Source organism: Bidens hawaiensis, unplaced genomic scaffold (genome assembly GCF_021521415.1).
Source record: "Bidens hawaiensis isolate Kalapana, Puna unplaced genomic scaffold, B.hawaiensis_p1.1 tig00002507_1, whole genome shotgun sequence".
NCBI lineage: Eukaryota > Viridiplantae > Streptophyta > Magnoliopsida > Asterales > Asteraceae > Bidens > Bidens hawaiensis.
Window position 1 is genome coordinate 781,581 of NW_027491137.1, and position 22,495 is coordinate 804,075.

The 22,495-nt window shown below is 36.0% G+C and overlaps 1 protein-coding gene across 1 annotated transcript; it reads left to right on the forward strand.

The window, feature by feature from the left end:
• Window positions 1-10,123: 10,123 nt before the first annotated feature.
• Window positions 10,124-12,799, forward strand: LOC143619815 (serine/threonine-protein kinase STY13-like). The gene is made up of 2 exons (XM_077091657.1): window positions 10,124-11,022; window positions 12,205-12,799. The coding sequence occupies exons 1-2, from the start codon at window positions 10,124-10,126 to the stop codon at window positions 12,542-12,544; spliced, it is 1,239 nt and encodes a 412-aa protein (XP_076947772.1). The 3' UTR covers window positions 12,545-12,799.
• Window positions 12,800-22,495: the final 9,696 nt, after the last annotated feature.

Sequence of the window (22,495 nt, forward strand, 5' to 3'; positions counted from 1 at the left end):
TCTCATATCATTCATATCAATGATAACGTATATCAACTTTAATCATATACCTAAACATCATGTATCGTCGTAATCATAAGTTCTAGATCCTTTCCGTGCTCATCCAAAGACTTTCAATTATATAAACCACAAAGTTATTATTTGACAACCGTTTCTGATGCAAACCCGGGAAGCTCCGACCCAGCAGAAACCGGGCCTAAACCAGATTCCACAAATGGCTTGTTGGTGAATTGGATTCAAGCTGCACTTGGGCCCGATGCATAAAGAAAAGAAGAGGATCAGCCCACTACAATTATTAATATTATTATTTTCGTTTATTTGAATTTCATGCATGTCAATCAACTGTTAGTTCCTAGTTTTATGCCATATCTGATAGTGGAGATATGGATTTTCACGTAATTCTCTTGTATTCTTAAACATAATGGAATGAAAAAGGGAGGAGAGAATTTGCAAAACTTTTATTGAGCCTCATTAATTGTGAGTCTTCTTTGTATCCTAGCTATCTCGACCGGCAAGCGAGAGATGATCAAAGGATCCGGCGTGTTTCTCCGATGGTGCGACTGTAGCCGGAAAAGCAAACCGCTGCCCAACTCTCAAATCGGGTGGTGCGACTGTAACCCGATTGACCTGTTGTCCTCATATTGATCCAAATACCCTAACTATTCCAGTGCTATTTTTAACATCTGGTATCAAAGCCCAAAGTTTATCCATCTAGTTCACTTTCACAAACCCCATAACAACCATGGCCGATCAACGTAGAACCCTTGAACAAACGGTTCAAGAACTCCAAGAACAGCTTCGTGACTTAACCCTTGCCATGAACAGACAAGGCAGAAACCAACGTTCCCCACCCCGCTACCGCCATAACGAAGATGATTATGAAGACTATGAAGACAGTTCTAATGCTGGGCATTATAATCCATATGGGCGTCGATCACCTGAGCGGTACCACCACAACAACATCAAGGTCGATATTCCTGAGTATGATGGGAAACTTGACGCCGACGTGTTTGTTGAGTGGCTTCGAACATTGGAACGGGTTTTCGATTATAAACAGGTACCAGACGACCGAAAGGTGAAGGTCATTGCTCTCAAGCTACGTAAGTATGCTTCTACTTGGTGGGAAAATGTTTGCTTCAAGCGAGAAAGGCAATGAAAGGCTAAGGTGAGGAGTTGGCATAAAATGAAGAAATTAATTAAAGAAAATTTTCTGCCAACATACTATCTTCAAGACAATTTTGCAAGACTCTATCATTTGAAGCAGGGAACTAGGCCAGTCGAGGAGTACTCACAAGAGTTTGAGTACCTCTTGATGAAGTGTGGGTTAGACGAAGATGATCCGTAAACGTTGGTCCGGTATCTAGGTGGTCTCGAGTACCGGGTTGCTAATGTGGTCGAACTTCAACCATATTCATCCCTGGCTGAGCTTGCCACTCTTGCTCACCGGGTTGATAACCAGCAGAAGTCCAGAAACAAGTTTGAACCCTCCCGATCCACCACTACTAAACCTAACCTTAATCCAAGTCTTAACCCTAGTCCCAAACCCTCATCCTCAACCACTCCTAAAAATTTAACCAAACCTGAATCCACACAAGTACCCTCCCGAGCCCCACGTAGTTGCTTCCGATGCCAAGGATTAGGTCATTTTGCGTTTGAATGCCCTAATACCCGAGTCGTAACCCTAGCCGAATTGGAGACCACCGATAATCCTCTTTATGATGAAGATCCCAACGAGACAGAAGGAGGTACACTCGATGTCTTAGAACTACCTCTTGATGAAGGTGAATGCCCTGTGATAAGAAGAGCTCTTAACAGTAATTTTGTCTCAAGAGACGCCTCCCAATGAGAATCTATATTCCATACCCGTTGCATCATTGCTAATAAGGTTTTTCCCCTCATTATTGATAGCTGTAGCTGTACTAATGCAGCATCCCAGTCCATGATAACCAAACTTCGACTTCCTGTGACACCTCACCCATCGCCTTACACTATACAATGGCTGAACCATGGAAAGGAATTCAAGTAACCCATCAGGCGGTTATCTCTTTTAGTATTGGTAAGCGATACCATGATGATGTTTGTTGCGATATAATTCCCATGGATGCTTGTCACATACTCCTAGGGCGCCCCTGGCAGTTTGATCGAAAAACTCAACATGAGGGTTATAAAAATACACATTCGTTTGATAAGGATAACAAGCGGGTAAGTCTACTACCTTTAATACCTGATTACAATACATCTCAGAATGTTCCCCTTGGTGGCATACTTAAATCTGAGATGCATGAGTTCAAGAGATTCAAAGAGTTTATCTTACTAAGGATTGAAGAAGTAGACGATCCAACATCTCAATCAATACACCCGATGGCACGCGCTATCCTTGACCAGTTCAAACATGTATTTCCTGATAAAATCCCCCTGGCCTACCACCGCTCCGGGACATCCATCATAAGATCGATCTAATACCCGGTCCTATGTTACCTAACAAACCCGCCTATAGAACCAATCCCACCGAGTCAAGTGAAATTCGCAAACAAGTTGAAGAATTATTAAACAAAGGATTGATCCGTGAATCCCTTAGTCCCTGTGTTGTTCCCACTCTTTTGGTACCCAAAAAGAATGGAAAGTGGCGCATGTGTGTTGATAGTAGAGCCATAAACAAGATAAAAATCAAGTACCGGTTCCCAATACCCCGGTTGAACGACCTGTTGGACGAGTTGTATGGTGCTATGGTGTTTTCAAAAATCGATCTCAGGAGCGATTATCATCAAATTCGACTATTCGAAGGAGATCAATGAAAAACTTCTTTCAAGATGAAGGAAGGGCTATATGAGTGGTTAGTGATGCCGTTTGGGCTGTCGAATGCGCCTAGTACCTTCATGAGGTTAATGAATCAAGCAATGAAACCGTTCATGGGACGGTTTGTCGTTGTGTACTTTGATGATATCCTGGTATATAGTCGTAGTGAGAAGGAGCATACCGATCATCTCCAGCAAGTTTTTACTACCCTCACTAAAGAAAAACTCTACTGTAATCTTGCAAAATGCCAGTTTTTTTCTACACAGGTGGTGTTTTTAGGGTATATCATCTCCTCTAAAGGGATTGCAGTGGATTAACAAAAGGTAAAAGCAATTCAAAAGTGGCCAGTACCCTCCACGTTACAACAGGTTCGAAGTTTTCATGGTCTCGCCTCCTTTTATCGTCAGTTCGTTAAGCATTTTAGTACTATTGTAGCTCCTCTCACCGAACTATTGAAACACAAGATGTTCAATTGGAATAATCAAGCCGAGGCTTCTTTTGAAGAGATTAAGCAAAGATTAACCTCAACTCCAGTTTTAGCCCTGTCCAGTTTCGAAGAGGTGTTCGAGGTTGAATGTGATGCCTTTGGGGTGGGAATTGGAGCCGTTCTCAGCCAATTGGGTCGTCCTGTAGCCTACTTTGGCGAGAAACTGAATTATGCTAAATGTAAGTATTCTACATATGATAAGGAGTTTTATGCCCTGGTTCGAGCGTTAGAACATTGGCATCATTATCTCATTGCAAAGGAGTTCGTTTTGCTTTCCGATCACGAAGCACTTACGTACATTCAAGGGCAACACAAATTGCAAGCTCGACATGCTAAATGGGTCGAGTACATCCAGTCCTTTTCCTTTACCATTAAGCACAAATTGGGAATTATGACCAAAGGTGCTGATGCACGGTCCCGTCGTCAACTGCTCCTTCAGACGTTGAATCCAAAAATAGTGGGTTTTGAATTATTCAAGGAATATTGGGGAGATTCTGATTTTGGGGAATTATTTGTCAAATACACTTATCATGCCTTTGGTGACTTTCATGTTCATAATGGATACTTATTCAAAAATAACAGGTTGTGTGTTCCACAACATTCTATAAGGGAGGTTCTGATTAAAGAGGTGCATGAAGGTGGATTGGCTGGCCACTTCGGTATCGAGAAAACGGTTGAGGTGTTAAATGGATACGTTTATTGGCCGCAACTTAAAAAGGATGTTGTGCATGTAATTCGCAGGTGCCTCGTTTGTTAACGGGCCAAAAGCCATGCCTTAGGTAACGGGTTGCACTTACCATTACCCGTTCCTCAAGCGCCATGGAAAGACATCATTTTGGACTTTATAACTGGTCTACCTTATACTCAACGAAAATCAGATTCCATTATGGTTGTTGTTGATCATTTTTCAAAAATGGCACACTTTATTCCCTACAACACTACTCCTGATGCGGTTCAAATTGCTAATCTCTACTTCAAGAAAATCGTACGTCTTCACCGTATTCCTAAGTCTATGGTAAGTGATCGTGACACAAAATTCTTGAGTCATTTCTGGTTAACACTATGGAAAAAGATGGGTACCAAGCTCAAGTTTAGCACTTCTAGTCATCCTCAAACTGACGGTCAGACCGAGGTCACTAATCGTACGCTGGGAACTCTATTACGTGTGCTAGTTAAAAAGAATATTCGAAGTTGGGAGGAAGTACTACCTCAATCAGAATTTGCCTATAATAGGGTGCCACACTCCACAACCCGCCTCAGTCCGTTTGAAGTTGTCTATGGGTATAACCCTACCACACCAATTGATCTTACTGTTCTAGACACATCTTCCAGTTTTAGCCAAGAAGCTGTTGATAAGGCCACTGCTATTCGACAACTGCATGATACTGTTCGCAGTCGGATTGAAAGTATGAACGCTAAAGTCAAACAACGTGTGGATAGGTATAGGAGATTTGTTAAGTTTGAGCCAGGTGACCTTGTTTGGGTTCACTTCAGAAAGGAACGTTTTCTTTTAAATCTCCGTTCGAAACTTAGTCCACGGTCTGATGGCCCATTTGAAGTCCTCGAATGAATCAAATGATAACGCATACAAAGTGGATCTACCCGGGGAATATGGTGTATCGGCTACGTTTAATGTTGCTGACCTTCGGCCTTATTATGATGATGAAGAATGTTTACCAAGTTTGAGGGAAAACTTCGGCCTACCAGAGGAGGATGACAAACCCGGGAAGCTCCGACCCACCAGAAACCGGGCCTAAACCAGATTCCACAAATGGCTTGTTGGTGAATTGGATTCAGGCTGCACTTGGGCTCGATGCATAAAGAAAAGAAGAGGACCTAGCCCACTACGTATTGCCATTTCAATTATTAATTTTCTTTCTTTATTATTTTCGATTATTTGAATTTCATGCATGTCAATCAACTGTTAGTTCCTAGTTTTATGCCATATCTGATAGTGGAGATGGATTTTCACGTAATTCTCTTGTATTCTTAAACATAATGGAATGAAAAAGGGAGGAGAGAATTTGCAAAACTTTTATTGAGCCTCATTAATTGTGAGTCTTCTTTGTATCCTAGCTATCTCGACCAGCAAGCGAGAGGTGATCAAAGGATCCGCCGTGTTTCTCCGGTGGTGCGACTATAGCCAGAAAAGAAAACTGCTGCCCAACGCTCAAATCGGGTGGTGCGACTGTAACCCGATTAACCCGTTGTCCTCATATTGATCAAAATACCCTAACTATTCCAGTGCTACTTTTAACAGTTTCCCTAGCATTATCCTTCCAAAAAACTCTTCTTTATAACATGAAAGCAATCATTGTCTTCAACATCAACTATATCCTTGGCATCATTAACATTTTCATAGCAATGTTCAAGATACTTGCACCACCTATCATGAGGAATTTTTGAAGTTCGAATAGTGAAAGGACCAACATGTTTCATGTCCTCGTCAGTCTCCACCCGTATAACTATTACTTCTGTCTCCTCATAACTTTAGTCATCTTCTCATCAAGAACAAACCTTAAATTCAAATGACCCATGATTTTGTTGCAGATTTTATCTATTAGCCCATTCATAAGTTCCATGGTATCCATTTCTTCATTTGTATCATATATTCCATTCGTATCCTGATTTTAGAACATCAATCAAAAGAATAGTAAAAACTAGACATAGACAGATTTATTCAGGTGTTAGTTACCAAATTGGTAATGCCAGACCAATAGTGCATCATCACTTAGGTTCTATTAACTAAAAAAACTGGTGGTGTCTACATATTTTACTTTCATCCATGTAAGGCCTCGAGCTCGGTGTTCTACTTGGGCGTTGGATTTACTCATAAAAACAGTCCAAATATCAGAGTGAATTAAAATTTTTTTTGCGGAATTATAAAAAGGTCAACCATCTATTACATAAGTTAATATTCTTGTTTAAAACATTCAAATTGTCTTAACTTAAAACATAAAATAAAACATCGTGTCTTCCTTCTCTAGATGCCAGCCACTCAGTCCATTCCATGTGCCATCCTCAAGCCAACTCCTTTAACCTATTTACCTACGTGCATATTAAAAGTCAGGTACGCTAAGTGAGTTCTAGTTAATTAGGCAACATACATTACATTCACACGCATCTGAAGATACTCATTCCATACTCAACCTGTGTTGTCTTTCTTCCATAAATACATACGTTCTTTCGTTCTTTCCTACCTTCTAATTTTATCTCACATAATGCATACATATCTATCTCTATTTTTCAGGAGTCTTTCGCCCTATGACTTCACATATATTTCAAGGGCCTGGTCCCTAACATCACAGATATTGTAAGGGTCTGGTCTCTACCATCACAGATATTGTAAGGGTCTGGTCCCTAACATCATAGATATTATAAGGGTCTGGTCCCTATCATCACAGATATTTTAAAGGTCTGATCCTTACCATCACAGATATTATAAGGGTCTGGTCCCTACTTTCCATTCAACCATACTTTTAGTTATGTACTTTCCCAAACATTTATGTACATACTCTTAACTTCTTTCTATATCATGTAATATCATTTATAACACATACATATGGCATAAACTTACCACTTAAGGTAAGGGTATTAACTAATCATATAGGAGTATGCACACAACCCCGAAAAACATAACAAGGAAAAGGTGATAGAACTCACCTGAATCCGGTTTCTCTCTAAGTTAATGGTGATACATCTCTTCAGCTGAGCATGATTAACTGTTTAACAAGTTACAAGCATCACTTAGCTACTCCTAAATAAATCATATTCTAGGTTAGTGAAGTCTTTAACGAACGAGGGTCCGGGGGAAGCGCCCCTGGCAGCCCCAGGTCTAGGGGTGGCAGCCCCTATTAGGGTCCAAGGGACAGAGCCCCTGGCTACGGTCGAGCTGCCAGGTTAGCTTGAAAAAAATTTATTTTCGCTAACAAGCCTTTACTAAAATTTCATTAGAAAATGACCTTTCCATGATTTTGAGTCAACTTCAGACGAGTCGAATTGAGTCCATTTTAATCGAGTCGATTCGAATACCTATTCGACTCGATTCGTTTCCAATTGAGTCGAATACCTATTCGATTCGATTAATTTTAATCGTGGGGGTTATACCTAATTCATTCCCACCGGCTGAAGAAGTAAATGGATCATTGTTCACCATTCCTCTTGAAGCATGTTTTACAAGGTTTTGATAAAAATCTAAGAAGAAAAGATAGCTGGACTTTGACTCTTGAGGTCAAATTTTCACTCATTATTAAAACCTGGCAACCTAGTTCACAGTTACTTGGTTCGCTATAGCCCCCACGATTTTCGATCTGGATCGTTCGTACATAAACGGCTGTGGATACGATGCTGGTACACGATCTCAATCCCGACTGTGCTATTAGCGTTCTAGAAAATTAGGCCAAAATTGGATGAGAGTTAGTCAAAATTGGACTAAATCAGTCAAGTGCAACAAGTTCTTGCCTCTACTTGAACCAGAATCAGACCAAAATCAAACCAAAATTCGAGCTAGTTTTTTTTTTATTGGTTGCATCGTCTGATGAACGAAGAAGAAGGGGGAGCATATGATAAATGGGGTGGTGGGGTTAGGTTTAATTATGTTTTCGTTTATTAACATTTAACCTCCATCAATCTTCACTAGGTTATATTTGGTCCTTAAACTTGTAAATTTATAGATGAAAAGTATAAAATTAACATTATATATATATATTTTGGAAAAACTGCATACATTATACTACATTATATGATTAAATGAGAGAGGAGAGGAGAGGAAAGGAAAGGACATGAGAGGGGGTGGGGGCTGGGGGGAGGGGGAGAGATAGAAGGGGAGGGGGTAGGGAAGAGAGAAAGAGCCACCTGTGTGTGCATTACGACAAGTTCAAACGAGATAGCTGAGTAGTCAAACAAAGATTAGATGTTTGCCTTGTTCCGAGAGTGTCGTTAGAGTATCTCTAATGGTAAGTGATGTTTTTAGTTCCAAACACCTCCACATCATCACTATCTAACCACTTTTCTTTCAATTCTTTATCCTCTCTCTTACTTTTGTCTCATTCCCAAATAATAATTTGAAAATACAAATTTCTCTCCTTTCTCTCTCCTCATGTGTAGGTTCACGAGTAGAGCCAAACCGAGCGAAGGCTTGCTCATTTCTTAGCTCATTTACAACCGAACTGAACGGCTGAATTCCGAACCGAGCGAAAATCGAGTCGAGCATATTTCGATCGAACATCGAGCGATTTTCTAGCATTTTTTTATTTATTTTTCACTTAAAAATTTTCAATAAGAAACTAGTTTGAATGCTGTAAATAATATATTTTGTAAACAAATTAATAGTTTTTAGATAAACGTGTAATAGGTTGTAAATTTTTAGAAGAAAGAAGATTGAAGTGAGATAAATGAACATGTAAACAAACTTTTAGTATTCTGAAAACTTGAATCTAACTAATGAAACTACAAAATTGATAGAATAAGAAAAATTTTAAAGGGCTTGAAAAATTGTATACTTATATTTTATGTGTGTTGTGTATATATTTGTTTATATATAACTAGTGGCACTACCTGGCGCGTTGCACCGGGGCAGGTTGGTAAAACGCAGGCGCACGGTAACAAAACCTAAGCATTGTCGGTCCCAGGTGTTGAGGTGGTAAGTCGACGCAAATTCTGTTGGTTTTCATCATGTTCATTACAATACTGGAACCAAAACAAAAACAAAATTGACATTCGGACGGTTTTCGTTATATTCGTTACGATATCGAAACTAAAACAAAACATGGTGGGTCCACACGAATTTGATCGGATTCAATCACGTTTGTTACGGTACCGGAATTAAGATAAAAACAAAATTGACATTCGGTCGTTTTTCCTTACGTTCGTTAAGGTACCAGAATTAAAACAAAAAAAACACAAAATGTCGCGCACCAATAAGGTGTCGCAAAGCGGCCAATGAGGCTTTGCGGCACCAAAGTTTTCTTTTATACTTATTAGTAATTATATATAAAATAAATTAAAAATATTCGAGCCGAACTAAACCGAGCAGACCATTGCTCGTTGATTGGCTCGTTTACAAACCAAACCGAGCAGAGCGGCTCGTTTATAATCGAGCGAAAAAACAAACGAACATTTTTCGAGCAAACAGCGAACAAATTCAAGCGATTAGCGGTTTGGACGGCTCTAATCCGGTGACACCTTTTCTCCTTCATATGGGTTTCAACCTCTTTGCACACCACCCATTGAAGATGCCATAAATTACATCACATAATTATACAAAAGCCCCAAAAAAAATGAAGCTTAGGAGAATTTATCTGTAGTCACATGGTCTTTTCATCATCATAAATAAAAGAAAAAAAAGCAAATAAAATCTGAGAGACGACCAGTTCTTGTTTTCCAATCTCTTCACTCGTCTTCTCTCTCTCTCTCTCTCTCTCTACCTCGTCTCCGTGTTTTGGAGCGCCACAACACCAAGTATCCGAAGTCTCAATAACCAAATCCTCTTCATCATCTATCTGTAAGTCCTCCTTTTCTTGGTGCTCAAATTATTATTTATTATTTTCATTTTTATTCAATTTGCCGATCTACTAATTTGGGGATTTATGGTTCATACTTATAAATCATAATTATTAGGGTTTTACCCATGTTTTTTAATTCAATATACAGCTATTTGGTATATATACTTGTATATTTGGAACATTACATATCAAATTCTAATCTGATTTCTTGCTACTGATCTGATTGGTTTGGGTGTTATTGGTACAGCTATTTAGGTCGATATGTGAATTTGACAGATCACTATCACCGGGAGATTATTAATTATTAGTGTTTAAAGGCAGTGGTTATTACATACAAATGTTGGAGGGTTCAAAGTTTCCGGGTATGAATAATATTGGCAATGATAATAACTTTGTTGATCTATCACAAGTATTCTACCATAAACTCGGCGAGGGGTCCCATATGTCAATCGACAGCTTCAACAGCTTGCATATGAGTAACGGTGGCGGCTCAGTCGCCATGTCTGTTGACAACAGTAGCGTCGGCTCAAACGACTCACACACACGCATCTTAAACCACCAAGGTCTTAAACGTGTAAAAAACAGTTATTTTGATGCGCAGAGTGTGAGTAAAGTGAGACCGTCTCAGGGTTTAAGTGATGATGCACTAGCTCGAGCTCTGTTAGACCCTCGTTTCCCGACCGAGGGACTTGAAAACTTTGACGAGTGGACCGTTGATTTGAAACAACTTTGCATGGGACCCGCTTTTGCACAAGGTGCGTTCGGTAAGCTTTACAAAGGTAGTTACAATGGTGTGGATGTTGCTATTAAGCTTTTGGAAAAACCCGAGAATGATTTAGAGCGGGCCCACCTTATGGAGCAGCAGTTTCAACAGGAGGTTATGATGCTTGCAACATTAAAGCATCCGAATATAGTTCGGTTCATTGGTGCGTGTCGGAAGCCGATGGTGTGGTGTATAATAACAGAGTATGCGAAAGGTGGTTCGGTTAGGCAGTTTTTGACTAAGAGACAGAACCGATCGGTGCCTTTGAAATTGGCGGTTAAGCAGGCACTTGATGTTGCACGAGGGATGGCATATGTGCATGGACTTGGATTAATACATCGGGATTTGAAGTCGGATAATCTTTTAATATCTGCTGATAAGTCAATTAAGATTGCTGATTTTGGGGTTGCTAGAATTGAGGTGCAGACCGAAGGGATGACACCCGAGACTGGGACCTACCGCTGGATGGCTCCGTAAGTTTACATCATCTTATTTGTTGAAAGTTGAAACCTGTTTTGTTTACATCTGTTACTCAATTTATGGTGAACCTGTTATTGTTAGTTTGAGGATGATAGGGGTGACAATTCCTGACATCACTCGGAAAATAAAAAACAGGTTTTTGTTTGGCTAACATGACCTGTTTTCGCAACCCAAACACGGCCCGGTTGAAAAGTGGGTTAACCGAGTATGACCGTTAAAATGTGGGTTGACCTGTTAACCTATTCAAGAGTTTTTTTAAAAAATTAATATTTTTTTATTTTAGAGATGAAATGTGTAAAAATTTAAAGTATCTTGATTTTTAATTTTTCATATAACTATTAAATTTTAAATGTGATTTTTAATTTCCCTTTTGAATCTTTGTATCTACTCTTTACTTCCAAAAAGTTTATTTTATTAGTTCTAAGCGCCCATTCTCCGATTATTTCCATTCGCTTATTCTAATCTCAAGCCAAATATATAAATCCAAGTTTGTTAAATGGGAATGAGCTATAAGTACACCAAAACAAGTAAAATAGCACAAATTTCAAAAAAGGTTTCATATGAATCGGAGTAAGAATTGTGTAAATCATTAAGAAGTCACTAGATATTACTCATATTTGCAAATGAACATAAAACGGGTCGACCCCAAACATGACACAAATTTAAGTGAGTTTGGCACGATACGACACGAATAAGTATATGGGTCATGTTAGGGTTGAAAACTTCAACCCGTAACCCGACAAGCTGACCCGACTTACACCCCTAGATATGAATGCTATTTTTTAAAAATTATGAAGTTTCCATTTGTTTATATATTTTGTTTATGTGATGTTTGGGTGTCTGTAGTATAGGCCTAGTAAGTTTGAATGTATTTTTTTTGGAGCACAAGATTGCTGTCTCATATATATTTTATGTGTCATGTATTTTTTATGTGATCTTTAGTCCATTAAAAGTTTATTAAGTGATTAATTTTTTTTAACTTTTTAATGGAAAATATAAAAAGCTTGATAGATGCCATAATATCTAGTATCATATATCAATTAGGTATCAAATGTTTTAAGGCAGTAGCTAATTGAAAGAACCTTACATAGTGAGCTTCCTTGTTTATCTATTGAAGTGGTACTGTGACGTAAATTCAGTTAGTCGAGAACCCTAACTTGGTTGATATTTTGCAGGGAAATGATCCAGCATAGGCCCTACACACAGAAGGTAGACGTTTATAGTTTTGGGATTGTGCTGTGGGAACTAATAACCGGGATGCTGCCATTCCAGAACATGACAGCTGTCCAGGCTGCCTTTGCTGTGGTCAGCAAAGGTGTCCGACCCACCATCCCGAATGACTGCCTCCCAGTTCTCAGTGAAATAATGACACGCTGCTGGGACGGAAATCCAGATGTCAGACCACACTTCAGCGAGGTGGTGAGAATGCTTGAACATGCTGAAACCGAGATTATGACAAAGGTTCGTAAGGCTCGGTTCAGGTGCTGCATGAGCCAGCCCATGACTACTGATTGATGAAATGGAAAGTTTCAAAATGAAACCCTGAAGGAGAAACGTTATCTGTATCTATGACGGTAATTTCTTTCTTCCAATAGGGGTAAAAAGTGGAAGAAATTATGATATGAATTGCTTGTTTTGTTGGATCCTTTTTTATTCCATGCATTGTGTTCCTGAATTAGTAGTACTGGAGGATATTTGATGTATTTATAAATGATCTTTCTTGCTATACCTAACAAAATGTTTTTCTTGCTTTTTTTTTTTGTTATTTACATCTGTTTCATCTCATACTTTTGAATCTAATTGTGGTTTTGGTAAGTTGTTTGTTTTGCGTCTTTTAACTGGACGAGTTAAACCTAGAGAGGTGTCTGTTTATAGCAGTGACAATTTTAATAGCCAAATCTGTTGCAAAAATGTTTCTGAAGCAAAAATCCGCAGCAAAAACGATTAGCGACGAAATGGATAACTGAGATGCAACAATATAGCAAATTGGTATTTATTGACAGATTTCTGTAGCAAGTGACTAAGTAGGTAAGTTTTGTAGTAAAATGAGACGGTAAAACGCCTCAAGAGATCACATATGATCTTCTGGTGAGCATTTGATCAATCGCGATACTACCACAGTAACAGCCACTGGTAACCTTCAGTAGCCCGTCATCGTAGATATCGTTGATGATCACACGGTCATTTTTGTCCTTAAAACAATCAGTAAATACATCACCCACATCATGATGATAGTATACATTACCCACACCATGATGATAGAGAATCGCCAACGAACTACCGAGGCGACCCACCTTCATGAATTGATATCGGATATTCGTTGAAATCCTTCTGTTTTCGTAATGGATCATTGCGTGTTCAAGAAACATCATACGATTGATTGAATGACACAGACATACCAGATCTTTGGATGGTTTTGTAATGGAGTTATCCTATAAAACACCTTGCTTGAAAAAGAAAAAAAAACACACTACTAAAAGATTTAGCACAAGTAACTAATATGACTGGCGGAACCAGGAATTTCAATTTAACAAGGGATCTCAGATAGTAAAAAAATACAATGGACTTTATTTCGACCTTTTTCTTATGGGTTCGGGATTTTTTGGTGCTTGAATTTTTTCTAGTCTCAAAGTTTTCGGGCCTCGATGGGCCAGGCTATGAAAAATCGTTCAAATCTATTTTTTTAGGAGTCGCGTTTAATTTGCCGGCTCTTTTAAAAAGAATTGAATAAAGTTCAAAACAAATTAATAAGTAACAGCTGAAATTCAAAACATAATTGATGACATTCAAAACATAATTGATAATTGTAAACATAGTTACACAAACACATTGCACATAATTCCAACCATTTTAGAGACGAATCTTCATCCGAAGATGATGTAAAAGATCAAATATTAATTCTAGTACACAATATGAGGATTCTGAAACTGATTTAAGAAGGATTCTTTCTCTTAGAGATGAAGATTTTAATTAGAGTTTTTTTGTTTTAAGGAAGTGTTGATGATGCAAGGGGATGAACTGAACATGATGACGGAGACGATAGGGATGCGGCAATCATGGGAGGTGGTGATGGAGATGGAGGTGATGAAGATGGGGCACTCAAAATGACTAGGGAGTTGTGAGGGAAAGGCAAATGGTTCGATGAGTTTGTATTGAGCTAAAATGTCAATTTTGCCCCTCAAACTAACACCGTTAGTTGATAGAGGACACAAATCGATGAGCGTAGAAACCAAGGGTCTCATTCGTGTCATTTTGACTTTTAAGAGCGCAAACATGCTCCGCATCAAAACCACATGAACGCAAATAGAATTCTCTCTCTCTCTCTATTAATTTATATCAATATGTTTGTTCATAGAAAGTTATGTTTGTTTATACGCAAACAATTTTTTGTTGGACGCATTTTGACTACACGACCCATTTTGGCTGATTATTTTTGTCTCTCGTACCAAAAATTTTCGTGTTCATCACTGGAGGAGGCTAACAACCATTCTTGTTGAAAGATGATGTTAAGTGACAAAACACTCACCCAAAACTGGTTGTTCAACAATCATCAAAACTAAACAAGTACATTACAATACCTTTTTTAAGATAACAACAATCAAAATGGAAAATAAAACAACTTTCATAAACTCAAATGAAAAATACAATAAAAAGTATAAAAGACTTCCCCCTTCTTCCCATCATAAGATTTCCTTTTTTATACAAGACTTGTTATCAAACCTATCAAGTCCCGATCTATAAACAAACAAGAACTAAACTACTAAGGCCTTGTTTGTTTGAGTTTGAGTCTGAATGGTCTCATTATCTGAATCGCCCAGGGTGTTTGTTTGACTTAATGACTTCTTTCACCTCTTTTTGGGTCAGAGAAAAGAAGCTGAATGAGAATTGGTACCAAAATAACCCCACCCTTCCTTCCTTCACCTCTTCTTCTCTTGTTAATGTATCTTCAAATCTCGATTTTCTTTAGAATAGAAGGAAAAATAATTCAAAATAATAGTAATATTGGTTGCATTCCCTTGTTTCTCTCACATCGATCTTGTTCATTGATTTGGGTTTCAATCTCTAAGTGTTTTAGTTGAGAGATAATGTTTAGATAATTGACATAATAATATGTCTTTGTATCTGATCTTTTAGTTGTGATTTCTTGTATGATCTTTGAGTCATATTGAATCGAAGATAGTGATTAGTTGTAGATTAAAAGTAATAGAAGTTTGATTCTAAAATAATTTTTTTTTATTAGCGTCATTTAGTTTTTTAGTTTTTGTTCTTTTCTTATTTATCTTGTTTGTTGTGATCCATATAGAGTTATAGAAAGGTTCTAGATCTGGTTGTTATTCAACTCGCTTTGTTGTTGAGTTCTAATATTGGTTTGGAGTAGAGTCTTTTGTCTATTTTTTGTACTTGATTCATCATGTGGTGAATCGTATATGTCTTCAAATTTCATGTTGTTCAGAAATTTGGGTTGTATTAAAAAATCAAATTCATAAAAATTCTCATCTTGTTTGTTTGTATGTGAGTGTGCATATTTGTGTTTACACTTGTTTTCTGTGTTCATGTATTTGTTTTGTTATTGAGTTCATGTTTGCGTGAATTGGGGTAGTGTATAAAAAGAAGGGGGGGGGGGGTTCATCAGTATTGTTTTTTCTAGTTCATTAGTCATATTTGTCTTGTCATGTTCTTTGTTCGAGAGTTGATTTATATGTTATTTAGGTGGTTGATCATAATGAGTTTTGATTTAAATTGTTGTTGATACAATCTGTTAGTTTCAAACTTTTCAATAATAGTAATGAATATGCGTTTTCATGAATGAGGTATGTAGTTAAAATAGGTAATGATTAATAGTAATTACTAGATGCTATGTATGCTCGGTTTTTGGATTAATTACAAGCATGTGTCTCACCACCCAAACAAAGATGTCCTTCAATTCTTGTATGTGCATGTATTTTTTAAATTTGTATGATTGTTTGATAACTTATGGTTTCTTGTTCTTTGTGTAGAGATGCAAACATTTTGAAATTGGTGGAGACAAGAAGGGCAAGGGAACTTCTCTTTTCTAGCTTCTTGTTGCAGGCTTGCTTGCAGTTACTACTATTCATATTTTGATTTAGCAAACTTTTTTGTTTTAAGTTTTTGAAATTTATATTGCAAGTTTGTATTTTGCTTTGATACAACTGTATGGAGAAATGAAAATCTTATGTTGACTATTTTAGTGTTGTCTATAAAAATTTTATTACAACAATTGGTATGTGATATGATGCGTAGCATGCTCTAGATGTAAATATGGTGGTGGGTTTGTTTGGAACCAAACAGACACATTTCATTTCGCACGAAATAATTCAAAGGGGTAAGATAGTCATTTACTCATTTTGTACAGTTATTCAGACATTTAACCAAACAGACTTAACCTGTTCAGCACTTAATAATTCAGAGTCTCTTAATCATTCAGACCTCTTAATGATTCAACACTTAATGATTCAGCATTTGCCAAACAGCCCCTAACTCTCATTTATATTAAGTAGAAAATATAGCTCAAAAAACTGATTACAATTATCAAACCCTAACTCGGTTTAATTCTTGATTACAGTTTCTTGTCCACTGTAAAAAAGACAAATCAAATATAGTTTTTTCTTTGCGTAACATCGTAACCTGTTAATGTGCAAGATTTATTCAAGTCCACACAACAACTTCAAGTATTGAACCAATTTTCTACTAAAAAAATCTTTAGCGTCCGAACGTTTCCGCGGAACACTCGTTAGCCCGCCACAAACCCGGATCAGAACCATATTGTTTACGAGTTGCTGCCACAGGAACAACCTATATATTCGCTGTTAATGTGCAAGATTTATTCAAGTCCACACAACAACTTCAAGTATTGAACCAATTTTCTACTAAAAAAATCTTTAGCGTCCGAACGTTTCCGCGGAACACTCGTTAGCCCGCCACAAACCCGGATCAGAACCATATTGTTTACGAGTTGCTGCCACAGGAACAACCTATATATTCGCTGCCAGCCGTCGTAAAAGTACCACACTGCTGCTCCGACGTATCTGTACCGCCAAATCAGGTCCAACTTAGCCTGGTTACAAATAGACCTAATATACCCGATTCCGGAACCAAACATGGTTTCGATATTCACCGGTTGATAGTTCTTCCTCATGCCACTTTTCGCCGATCCATGTACCGTTGTCACCGCTCCTGATGAGAATTAAAGCACCGTTGGAATACATGATCGCACATTGATTGCTTGATATGCCTCACCGTCGAGCATAGTTAACTTGATTAGCGATTTCTTGAACTTGGCTCTGATACCAATTCAAGTCCCAATCTATAAACAAACAAGAACTAAACGAACAATTCTCGTTTATGAACGACGGATTTCGTTTAATCGTTGTCGTCTGTGGGACTTGAGCCAAAGATGAAAGATCTCCCTCTCTCAAACCCACGTGTTTAAAGGACTTTGCCTTTGTCAATGGACCACCACGTATTCAGTGGCGAAGCTTCAAAGAAAACGCGTAGGGGACAAGACTCAATACATTTATAAATATTTCCACACGAAAAGGATGAGGAGGGGGGGGGGGGGAAACAACACGTATACAAATTTTACTGAGCAAAAAGACAGAGAGGTTAGGGCCACCCCGGGCCACAAGAAAGCTTCACCCTTGACCCCATTGGTAAAATCTTCCTATCCTAATAAATCAAAGAGTAAAGTGCCAAAATCGTCCCCGAAGTTTGGTTAGTTATGCGACTTTCATCCAAAAAATTTTTTTGTGCAACTAGGCCATCGAGGTTTCCCATTTCTTGTCAATTAAGTTCAAATCGTGAAGTTCGCCTTTTTTGTAACATCCAACATTTTTGAAATAATAAATAAAGAATTAATTATTATTAATGATGCGTTATTATTTGTTGATGATTAAATAATAGAATAATATAAAGGATGATAGACTTAAATTAGACAAACCTAGAGTAATTATGGATTTAGTGTGCTAATGGGCCTAAGGTCCATAGGCTTAAGGTATAATATACCTTAAACCCTAGCCACTTTCCATTTTGAAAACACACACACCTTTTGAATCCAAGGATTTTGCAAGAACAAGTTCAACACGTTTCAAGAAAACAAGAAAATAAAACGTTCAAGATTTAAACCGATTCAAGGTACGTTGAAGATATAAACTCATTCATTTATGTTTGGTTCGATAGAAATTTTAAGATCTAGCTAAGTCCGGTTGTACAAATTGATAAAGGTTCGAACTTTATCCTAAACGAGCTAGAGCTAGATAGTGGTGGTGGTGGTGGTGGTAGTAAGAATAACTAGAATAAGACAATAATAATAATAATATGGAGGAAAGAAAAAGTAAAAGAAAAAATAAAAAGAAAGGAAAGGATAAGAAGCTGGGAGAATTTAAGCAGGGGGGAACCAGATCTTAAACATAAATCTGGTGTAGTGTAGATGATTAAGATGTTGTGTGAAACTCAGGTCCTGGGTTCAAAGCCCACGAACAACGAACCTGTTACTTCTTTTGGCTGAATAGCGAACAGGACCACGAAACACCCGGATCCGTACCTCGAACCCGGCTCACTGAACACCGAACCCAATTTAGCGAACCACGAACACCATAACCTTGAACCAGATCCGAACCCAAACGTCCATATCCGAACTTCGAACCCCCATACCCGAACCTCGAACCCCGAACGCCCATACCCGATACCCGAACCCGAACACCCACATCCGAACACTCGAACCCAACTAGCGAACGCCTATATCAAAACAAGCCCAAATCCGAGCAGGCCTAGTTCCGATCAACAAGCTACAAGGCCTAAATGTGAGTTGCGAGCCAAGTTTCTTTACAACACTTATTGGGCCTGATCTTGTTGAACAATTTGCTACTTGGACCTGAGATAATTTACTTAGATATGTCTGGTATGACGTAATGAAATGAATGAGAGAATGAAATGGACGTGGGAATAGAATGAACAAAGGAATGAAATGAACCATTACCATTTCATTGTCATGTTTGGTTACCACCATATAGGAATGGAATTATTATTATTATTATTATTATTATTATTATTATTATTATTATTATTATTATTATTATTATTATTACCGCTACTGGTAGTAATAATAATAAATAATATTAATAATATGAATATTCGTATTAACTCATTATTAAGACCTGCGCGCTTGAACGAGACCATTAAAGCGAATAAAAATAAACATAAAAATGTTGAATTACGCATGCGTGTTATGAAGCGTTGACTCGTCAAATAATTTTAACAATATTGATAATACGATAATAACTCTAATATAATAATTGTTATATTATAATATAAAAAATAACGATATAAAATAATAAAACTAATAACAATAATATAAGAATCTGATAATGTAATAACAATTATAATATAATAATAATCATAATATTTTATTATTATTGTTGTTGTTGATTCCATTCTTTGAAGGAATGAAAAAAAAGCACATACTTCTTAAAGAATGAAAATCCTATATTTGAAAGGAATTTCATTCATTATAGAATGGTTCATTCCATTACCACATGACAACCAAGACTAGTTTAAGTTGATCCAAGCCAAAATAAACCGAACTAACCTGCCTCGCCAATCCCGTTAAGTTCCGTAACTAAACACGTTAAATTTTATAAAATTAAAAAGATGTGGTTAGCCCCGATAATAAAAGAAATAAAAGTAAATATAAGGAAGGAAATTGGATGTTCATTAAAGGTAATTAAATAACAAGGTTCGTTATCTAATTTTACTTAGCTAACCTCGTTAGCTCAATTATGCTAATTTAACCGCCTCCTTTAATTAAGGTGACCCCGTTAGATTACTTAAACTTAACAAACGAACCTTGTTTACCAAGTAAGCTTAGTTAACTAAATTACAAACTTAGTTAGTTATGTTAGTTAGTTACACGGATAATTAACAAATGTATATGTTAAATAGTTAGCCGCACACAAGTAAAGAGAAGGATTACGATTAACCCTAAATGCTTAAGGACCCAGGTGAGTTTCTAGCCCCCTTTCCTTTTAAATGTTTTGGGGTTGTGTGCATACTCGTAAGTAAGAAAGTAATATGCTTGTTTGAACTAGAAATGTGTAACGTATGCGAATGTTATATATATATATATATATATGTATATATATATATATATATATATATATATTGAAAGTATACAAGTGAATGTTAGGGTTACGGACTCTTAAAATATCCGTGAATGTTAGGGTTACAAACCCTTATAATACCCGTGAATGTTAGGGTTACAGACCCTTTATAATATCCATGAATGTTAGGGTTATGAACCCTTATAATATCCGTGAATGAGTAAGTGTTGAGATGCTAAGGGTCTGTTTGTTATGAGTTAATGGAATGAGCGAGTGAATGGAATGGGCAAGTGAATGGAATGGACAATGGAATGAAATGAACCATTACCATTCCATTATCTTGTTTGGTTACCAAGTAGGAACGAAATGAATACTCACTTTATTATTATGTTTTTACTAACCAGTAAACTATTCAAACATATATTTTTGTCGGTTAATGGTACGGTAATAACATAATATGATACAATAATAAAAATATAATAATTTAATAATAGTTATACTACAACAAAATAATAATAATTAATAATTGTTGATAATTTTTCATTCCATTCCTTGAAGGAATGAAAGAAAAAACACCTTTTACTAAGGAATGAAAAATGCTATATGTGGAAGGAATTTCATTCCTTAGAAATGATGCATTCCATTGATAAATGTTAACCAAACATGTATTATTTCATCCCTTTAAAATGATACATTTCATTCCGCCTATTATTACTTCGTACCAAACACTACATAAGTGTTGAGACCCATTTCATGTTTACATATATTTATTTAGATTGTGTTTATATATTTCGTGTTATATATTAACATTTTAAAAGCTAAAAATCTCATAGTTTTCTTCTAGTTTATCACATTACACAACTAATTCTTGTTTATTATCTTTTATTCTGATTTTAAATATTATGTAATTCTTTTATTATTTCATAATATGTATTTTTGTGTCGTATATGTGTGGTAATTTATGTAAAATATATATTGTAACTTGTAAATTTTTGTAATTTGTTATTATTTGTGTAGTGTGTGTAATTTTATAATTTATGTAGCTTGGGTGATTTGAGTAATTTGTGTGTTTTTATGTAATATGTATATTTTGTGTAATACATGTAATTGGTAATTTAGATAATATATGCACTATATATAACTTGTATAATCAGTATAATTTGTGTAATTTGCTAATATATTGAATTTCTTAGTTTACGTATTTGTGTAGTATATGTAAGTTGTATAATTTGAGTAATTTGTGTTTTTTTATGTATATGTGTATTTTGTGTTGTGTAATTTATGTATAACTTGTAATCTTTGTAATTTTATGTATTTTGTGATTTAGTAATTAATGTAATTTTGTGTAGGATAGATTTTGTTCGATGTGGATGATTTATATGGATCAAGAAATGAAGAACAATCATATTTATGATATTGAAAGCTTATATTTTTTTAAATACATAAGTTAAAATATTAGGCATCTGTAATTTATATAATAGGACACCACACATGTATGATATGCGCGACTACAATATTTGTGTCACCATTTTTATTAATTTGAAAGCATGAAGTTACATGATGTTCTTTTGTAATTTGTTTAAGATATATTTTTATAAAATATGGAAAAAAAATTCCTAAAATAAAAGTGTAAAAAATTGTTTTGTTTTGTTTTGCTTTTTAATTTTTTAATATGAACAGGTACATTTTTGTAAATATAAAAGTTTACTTTTAAATTGTTTCTTTTAAAAAGCTAAAAGAAATTACTGGATTTTATAATAATTTCGTCTTTTTTATTTTCTTCACACATATGTTATCTTTTTATTATTAAAAAATTGTTTTCTTTTATGATAGAAAAGATAAAGAAAATATAAAAGTTTACTTTTAAATATAAAAGTTTACTTTTAAATTGTTTCTTTTAAAAAGCTAAAAGAAATTACTGGATTTTTAATAATTTCGTCTTTTTTATTTTCTTCACACATATGTTATCTTTTTATTATTAAAAAATTGTTTTCTTTTATGATAGAAAAGATAAAGAAAATTAAAAAAAAAACAAACAAAATAATTAGACACATGATATGAGGTGTGTTAAATGTTATTTTGCCTATTATTCTTTCTCTTTCTTATCTCAACATTCTAATTTGTTTTATTTAAAACTACAAATGAATTACACGTTTAATTAAATGTATGACTCGTATTTAATTTTTAAACTTCTTACAACTCATTTAGTTTTCAAAATCTCTCCCCTATATATAGGACTAGGTTCATTTCAGAAGTGTTTTTAGGGAGAAAAGTACGAAAAGTCATTACAACCAATCATAAATTTTCTTTTAATTTTATCTTTAATTTATAGAGAAGAGTATAGTTGTAA

Coding starts and splice junctions, on each gene's coding strand:
- LOC143619815 (XM_077091657.1), top strand. CDS start 10,124: ATGTTGGAGGGTTCAAAGTTTCCGGGTATGAATAATATTGGCAATGAT. Junction 11,023..12,204: donor ACCTACCGCTGGATGGCTCC/GTAAGTTTACAT, acceptor GATATTTTGCAG/GGAAATGATCCAGCATAGGC.